The sequence below is a fragment of the Nematolebias whitei genome, chromosome 6 (genome assembly GCF_014905685.2).
Source record: "Nematolebias whitei isolate Nwh7 chromosome 6, NemWhi1, whole genome shotgun sequence".
Classification (NCBI taxonomy): domain Eukaryota; kingdom Metazoa; phylum Chordata; class Actinopteri; order Cyprinodontiformes; family Rivulidae; genus Nematolebias; species Nematolebias whitei.
Window position 1 is genome coordinate 46,816,903 of NC_056503.1, and position 8,204 is coordinate 46,825,106.

The window sequence follows — 8,204 nt, forward strand, 5'->3', positions numbered from 1 at the left end:
TCCAGCAGGTGGCGCTAAAGATCCCCGCGCTGTGGCCTGTTTTACACACTCCAGTCCAGCAGGTGGCGCTAATGATCCCCGCGCTGTGGCCTGTTTTACACACTCCAGTCCAGCAGGTGGCGCTAACGAACCGCACAGCGGGAGAACAGCCGCCGTGAGGAAGAGGACGCTGCGGCAGCGCGGGTTGTCTGTTACCGGAGCCGTTCTGCACTCACTGTTAAAGCCGTTACGGAAGCACATGAAGGAGCCCGGATAACATTTCTGTGATCGGTTATTATACACGTCGCTTCTACATAATTGGGTAATTATCCTTTAATCAACTACATTTGACTCCAGAGTTTGATTGAACACGGCGGAATATTATTTAAATAAACATCCAGCGGAAAAAGGTAAGGACAGCTAGCTAACGTGTGCTAACGCCTTTGTGTGTGAGACAAGGCCTCGACTAATTCCTGGATTTAAATGCTTATACGTACGTTTTGAATCAACGTTGTGCACATACTTTATATAGCTTTCAACTTTTACATAAGCTTGTATGTTTCTTTAGCGTGTTTGTCGTTTGAGGACATGGCCAGTGTTGTGTTGGAAAAAGTACCCCGGCTGTAAGGCCCTCCTTGAACGAACGAAGCGCGTTTCAAAGCGCACGATAGTCAACGAAATGAAAGTACAAGTGCAGAGCTGTCTTGTTCGTGTTGTTTCATTCAATACAAGTAACTGGCGTTGAACTAATATATTGTTTAATTTTCGATTAATAACGTTTGATGAGCAACTGTAGTGTTGCAGGTCTGAAGACCCTGCCTTGCAGATTTCATAGTTAAACCTTTAAATTGTCAATTAAACATGGTTTATATTAATTAATACCTATACTTTATAAATCTGTGTACTTGTGGGCACTGAAAAACATAAATGGATTGTTTCATTCTGATTGTTTTGGGTCAGAATTGCCTGGAAAACTGCTTCATGCTTCTTTCTGCTGGGGTGCTTTTTTTCTGTACAACACCGGCTCTGAGCGCCAACACGGAGGCAAACTGCAGAAGTCATACCTGTGTCTGAAGCGGGCACAGGTGTCGTACCCGTGTCTGAAGCCGGCACAGGTGTCGTACCCGTGTCTGAAGCCGGCACAGGTGTCGTACCCGTGTCTGAAGCGGGCACACGTGTCGTACCCGTGTCTGAAGCGGGCACAGGTGTCGTACCCGTGTCTGAATCCGGCACAGGTGTCATAATCAGAGGTTTTATTGTCATTTCAGCTATGTACAAGTACATATTGAAACGAAACGGTGTTCCCCAGGATCACGGTGCGACACCAAACATAAAGTACAACACAACACACAGTGCAGATACACAACAGAACAAAACATACAAACAGACCTATAATAAATACAAAATGACATCTAACGTGCCTGTGTCTGAAGCGGGCACAGGTGTCGTACCTGTGTCAAACTGGCACAGATAGTCTGTTAGGAGTTGGGAGTGAAATCAGATTTTGATTCAGAGTTGAGGAGATTCTTTGCTGACAGTGATGGCAAAATAACACCTGCTGATCCACCCAACGTAGATAAATTCAATAAGGTACGCTAAAGAAGTCCCGTGCATAAATAATTATTTAGTTCAGAATAAACTGGTGAGACATTTATGGACCTGCAACATTTACAGGACAATTTGTTTCCATGGATATTGTTTGTTGACAACCACCTAATCAAGCTAGGTCCACAAACAAAAGGTGTGATGTTTTAACGTGTCCTGCTGATGACATTAAAGAAAGAAATTTAACCGTTTTATTTTTTTTTAATTGACTGAACATTTTGACTTTTGATTTAAGTGAGAGTCAGAGTTTCTTTATTGTCATTTGCACCTCATGTGGTACATGTGGTGGAGCGAAATTATGTACACAGGGTCCCAGTTACATCCAACAATAAAATGTATAAGAAAAACAGTAATAACATCTAAGATATGAACTAAGAAAAAAAAAACATCAACTAAATATACACTAAGCACTCATAACATAAAACATCAGCACAAACATGAACATGAGTCTGTGAGCACATGTGCACGCATGAACACATCAACATTGAAACAGATCAGCAGCAACATGAAACAGATCAGCAGCAACATGATATGGTTTTTCACAGTGATTATTCTAGTTAGAGATTCATGAGTCTAACAGCCTCAGGGTAGAAGCTGTTCCTCAGTCTAGTGGTTCTACACTTAATGCTCCTCAACCTCCTTCCTGAGGGGAGTGGGGCAAAAAGTGTGTGTGCTGGGTGAGTGGGGTCCTTCATGATGCAGGTGGCCCTCTTCCTGCATCTGGAGGTGTAGATGTCTGTGATGGTGGGGAGGCTGATTCTGACAGACTTCTGTGCAGCCTTCACCACTCTCTGCAAAGCTTTTCTTTCTGCAGCTGTGCAGCCTCCATGCCACACATTGATGCTGGAGCACAGGATGCTCTCCACTGCACACCTGTAGAAGGAGGTGAGGACTGAGCTTCCCAGACCAGCTCGCCTCAGCCATCTGAGGAAGTAGAGTCTCTGATGAGCTTTCTTGATCAGGCTGGTGGCATTTAATGGCTTAAATCAAGGGTTGATCTGCTAAACTTTAGCTTCTGTAATGAGGAAAAAGTGGTTCATTTTTCAGATGAGTAATTGTTGGGCGTTCGTCTACGACTGATGAACTTAGAGAGTCTGTCCAAGTCAAGATGGCCGCCACAACTTTATGGTATTAAGCCTAACACGTTGCTGTAACTCCAGTGTTTCCCCTACCATTATACAGGCGGGGTGCCCCACCCCGTCAACAGAACTGAGCACCCCGCCTACCAAACTGAACTTGCCCCTCCCACCCGGCACTGACATATCACTAAGCTAGCAGCGCAAAATACAGGCTCTCTAGCTAAAAAGCCAAAGGCTGCATTCACATTGCCTCTTCCCTCACGTTGAACGCCCCCCGTCCCCGCTCAAAAACTGTTAGGACAAGCTGCGCTCAGACGTCTTCGTCCCCCCCATCAGCAAAAATCATGGATGAGATGAGCACCCCGTCATGGCAAGCTAACTAGGGGAAACACTGAACTCAGTCGTGTTACAGATGTTGAGCTAAAATTAGATATGGTAGTTGCCAGGGCTGGGCGATATATCGATGTTTCAAAATATTGATTTAATTCACGGTATAAAATTAGACTATATCGATATAAAACAATATAGTCTTATACTCTACCTACAGTTAATAAATTCCCGTTTTTCCTCCCAGTCTGCGCTTTAATGCCACCCCTCTTTCTTTTTTGTCACTTGAGTACAAACCGGCCCCTCCCCGGCGCTTGCTGCACCTGAAGACTATTTGAATTACAAAGCTGAGCTTAGATATGCAGATATCTTTGTTGACTCACAGTGGGAGACAACTGATAGGTGTTAAAATGACTGGGTAGCTGCTACAAAGCAGAGGTTTGGTGTTCTCCAGGAAATTAACTGTAGAGTGGCAAAATATGAAGTTGTCTTCTCGTTAAAAAACATGGAGACAAATATCCAGTTTAGGGTGATTTAGGCCCTATTTACATGAACACGGTGGGGGGAAACAGGGTTTTTTTTGTATGTTAATTAGAGGAAAAGATCCACGTTGACATGAACGGATTTTGTGTTTACATGCATCCAGAGGAATCCCCCACCACACCGAATCCGCTGTAGTTACCATGCCGGCTCATTAGTTGGCGCTATGAATTTTGTACCTTCACCTAATGCGCATGCATGCTCTCGGCCCTCTCCCTGTAAGGACTTTCCTTTGGGCTAAAAGCTCAGCTAACAACATCCTAACAACAAGTTAAAGCTGGATTTTGAATAAGAGTCGACAGATTTGATGCCAAGTGGGACCGCTTCATCTAACAGTTACACACTGGTCACTGAGTGGACCACAATCGAGTCGACGAGGATGATGTTGGACTTTCTACTCCGTGATAATCAGTAGCCGATCACTTCTGTCAAAGAGCACAGAAAAGTTTTCAGGAGAGTTTTAAAAGCAGAGGTGGCCTGTGAATGTTGATGGGCAGATTGTTCCAGAGTTTAGGGCCCACGACTGAAAATGCTCGATCTCCTCTGAGCTTCAACCTGGTTTTTGGTGCCACCAAAAGCAGCTGATATGATGATCTCAAAGTCTGAGAAGGAGTATAAGGATGAAGAATGTCAGAGAGGTATGAGGGTGCAAGGCCGTTAATGCACTTAAATGTCAGCAGGAGAATTTTAAAATTTATTCCGACACACACAGGAAGCCAGTGAAGGGAGCGCAGAACTGGTGAAATGTGCTCAAACCTACGAGTTCCTGTTATTAGCTGAGCTGCATCATTTGGTACGAGCTGGAGATGTGAGAGGGAGACCTAATTTACCCCAACATAAAGTGAGTTACAGTAGTCCAGCCGGGTTGTAATGAATAAATGCATGGACTAATTTTTCAAGGTCAGATCTGGACAAAACAGACTTGAGCATAGCTATCTGCCTTAGCTGAAGGAAGCTTTTTTGTAGAACAGAGTTGATCTGTTTATTAATCTTAAAGTCAGAGTCTAAAACTATCCTAAGATTGGTAACAGACTGTTTTAGATGTGGCTGAAGGGAGTGCAGGTTTCCAGGATCAGTGACAGTGGCAGAGCTTGGGTTAAACACAATGACCTCAGTTTTCTGATCATTAAAACTCAAGAAGTTTGCAGCCATCCAAGTCTTCACGTCCTCGAGACATTTTTTAGCAAAGGGTGAATGGAGCATGAACTGTTAGGTTTTAAGGGCAGACAAATCTGAGAATCATCAGCATAACAAGGAAATGAAATACCATGTTTCCTCAGGATATACCCCAAGGGGAGCAGATACAATGAGAACAGAAGGGGTCCAAGAATAGAGCCTTGCGGGACCCCACAAGAAAGAGGGACAGAAGCATATAAATGATTGACACAAAAACTCCTGTCACTCAGATATGAACGGAACCATTCTAGCGCTGCACCCGTAATCCCAACCCAGTGTTCTAGCCATGATATAAGGATACTGTGATCAACAGTGTTGAATGCAGCACTAAGGTCAAGGAGTTCCAGGCTCACAGACTGACCAGAGTCATTCGCTAGCAGAATGTCATGCTGTCTCAGTGCTGTGTAATTGTTTAAATCCATCTATCCATCCATTATCTTTTACGCGCTTCTTCCACTTTTGGGTCACGGGGGTCGCCGGTGCCCATGTCCAGCAATCACTGTGCGAGGAGCGGGGGACACCCTGGACGGGTCGCAAGTCCATCACAGGGACACATGGAGACAAACGAGACAAACAACCATTCACTCTCTCACTCACACCAAGGGACAATTTAGAGTTATCAATCAGTCTAACGTGCATGTTTTTGGTCTGTGGGAGGAAACCGGAGTACCCGGAGAAAACCCACGCATGCACGTAATTGTTTAAATTCTGACTGAAAAATCTAAAAATTCCATTTACATTCAAAAACTTGGTTAGTTGACAGAAAACTATTTTCTCCCAAGGTGTTAAAAAGAAATCAAAGTTTTGAGATTGGCCTGTAGTTTGAACAAGTTGCAGGGTCACGTCCGGGTTTTTTAATTAATGGAGTTACCGCTGCATGTTTAAAAACATCAGGGACCACACCTGTAGCCAAACTGCTGTTAATAATGGCCAGAACAGAGGATCCAGTTGACGGTAGAACCCGTTTAAAAAAAACCGCTGCAGGGACGGGATCAGCAGGGGAACCTGAGGGTTTCTTGTGACCAACAACTTCAGATTATACCATCAACAGCTAGATTATAAGACGGTTTAGAAAACTAAAAACAGGAACATGTCTGCGTTGGCTTTTGCCAGGAACTTATCAGATGTTTGAAGCCACTTCGAGAGGTCAAGGTCGAGAGCTTCAGATCTTTTTGCAAGATGTTCCAGGAAACGGGAGCGGAGTAGGAGAAGACCCTTTGGCCTAGTTCAGTCCTCACTGAGAGGACACTGCATGTAATAATGTCCTGTTTTTATATGAATAGTTATAATTTATAAATTTAATTAAAGTGATTTTCTGTGTTTTCGTGCAGGTAAGGGGAGATGTCCTATTATTCGTCGTCCCGGAGTTCATCTCGGGCCACTGACTGTAAAGTGTATGTTGGGGACCTCGGCAATGGTGCCGCCAAAGGGGAGCTGGAGCGAGCATTCAGTTATTATGGCCCTCTAAGAACCGTCTGGGTGGCCAGGAACCCCCCCGGCTTTGCCTTCGTGGAGTTTGAGGATGCCAGAGATGCAGAAGATGCTGTTAAAGGCATGGATGGAAAGTAAGTTGTCTTTCCCTCCAGTGGTTTTGAAATTAGTTTAAAAAAAACTTGACAGATTTTATTATTGTTGTATTGAAGCACAAGTAATTGTAGATATTTCTCAAACTAATGTTCTCAGGGTCCTGTGTGGTTCCCGTGTTCGTGTGGAGCTGTCCACTGGCCTCTCCAGGAAGGGTCGTGGGCGGCCCAGCCGTCGCCAGTTTGACCCCAATGATCGGTGTTACCAGTGTGGGGACCGGGGCCACTACGCCTACGACTGCTACCGCTACAGCAAGAGAGGTGGTGGCGGCGGCGGTGGTGGTGGTGGTGGTGGCCGCAGCAGGTGAGAGGACGGGTTTTTTTTTTGTCGCTCCAAACATCTTGAAGCTTATTGGTCGTTTAGACGAGCAATATTTGAAATTCTGCATCAAACGAGAGCAGAAGATGCATTAATGTCTCTTTGTTTCAGGTCCCGGTCTCGTTCGCGATCTCGGTCCAGGTCCCGCGGGCGCCGCTACCGCTCTCGTTCTCGCAGCCGTAGCCGCAGCTACAGCCGGTATGTCAGCGCAGAAACACAGACGTCTCTGTAGCTTTCCTTCAAGCGTGAAGACACTTTGGTTTGGGTCAGACGTTTCTGTCAAACTCGCTCAATATTTAAAATCCATTAACGAGTCGAGGCAGCAGCTTATATAACCTGTTCTAATGTTGGTTTCCTTTGCGTTTGTTGTACAGCTACAGAAACACACAGTTTTTTATTTTGACCTTAAATGATCACAAAGTTGATGTTGCAGCGGCTGGACCGGAACCCTTAGTTTTTGAGCTGACAAAACAAGAGTCGTCTTGTGTTCTCGTCACAAGATTTTAACGGGCCGACCAGCTGAATGGCGTGCTACAGCTGACACCGTTTGACACGCTCTCTCTGTCTTACTTAGGAGCCGCCGCCGATCTCCCTCTTACTCCAGACGCAGAAGCAGGTAAGTGATGGCATCAGGAACCACATGTCTGCTCCTCATCTGAAGCCATCTTTTACTCAAATCTGGTTTCTTTTTTTCTCTCTACCATCAGATCTGGCTCCCAAGCCCGGTCCAAGTCCAGGACTCCCGCTAGAAGGTAGGCAGTGTAAACCAGGTGCGTTAATTATGCGAGAATCTCTGACACCACGCTCGTCTCTTCATAAACTCACTGAAGGACCCTGTGGTGACAGACACAGCTGCACGCTCAGAAGCCTGACAGGAAGTTGGAAATCACTTGGTTTTATTTGATAAGAGTTACGTAAAGTCTTCTCCAGCTGTAGTCTTTTTGACATTACCTTGGAGTCTAAACTTTATGCTTAACCTTTCAACGATTTTCACATACGAGTTTTCTTGAACTGACACTTAGTTCAAGAATGTTTATTAACCCCCAGGGGCAATTTGTTTCACAGTCAGACTCATGAAACATCTGTACTAGACAAGACATTGAGACATTAAAATAACCGTACAGAAATGATCAACGTTCATTGAGAAGCCTGATCTCTACAGTATGGAACACCAAAATGCTCAAAATTAAATAAATAAAACGTAATAAGAACATGTTTCATTTTTATTATTTTATTTCATAATGACTTCAGCTGTCAATCAACGTCAGTGGGTTAGACCTTCACATGTGTTGTAGTATCACTCAGCCCCCTGTGAATCAGCAGCCGTCAGGGTGCTAACGATCCAGACCTGATGGTCGTCCTCGATCATGTGAGCAGCTGGTTCTGGATGTCAACAACAAACTGGTTGGTCCACTCTGAGAAGGTGCTATTTATAAGACTGAGCTGAACACAGCTCCTCAGACTGAAGAAGTTTTTCAGACTCGCTGTTTTAGTTCTTTGAATTTAACAAGATTAACGTAAAAACGATTTGTTTGCGCTAAATTATAAATCTAAATTATTAGGTCTAAGTTATAAATCTAAATTATTAGGTCTAAA

General features: G+C 44.5%; 1 protein-coding gene across 2 annotated transcripts in view; it reads left to right on the forward strand.

Moving 5' to 3' along the window:
• Positions 1–127: 127 nt before the first annotated feature.
• Positions 128–8,204, forward strand: part of srsf7a (serine and arginine rich splicing factor 7a) — a 13,377-nt gene continuing 5,300 nt past the window's right edge. For both annotated transcript variants that reach the window (XR_005186869.1, XM_037677701.1), the window contains exons 1-6: positions 128–301; positions 6,038–6,271; positions 6,390–6,593; positions 6,720–6,806; positions 7,183–7,224; positions 7,316–7,360. Coding sequence is in view for 1 of the 2 variants with exons in the window: in XM_037677701.1 (XP_037533629.1) it covers positions 6,048–6,271; positions 6,390–6,593; positions 6,720–6,806; positions 7,183–7,224; positions 7,316–7,360 (602 nt within the window). In the remaining variant the exon portion in view is untranslated. The remainder of the gene's footprint in view (positions 302–6,037; positions 6,272–6,389; positions 6,594–6,719; positions 6,807–7,182; positions 7,225–7,315; positions 7,361–8,204) is intronic.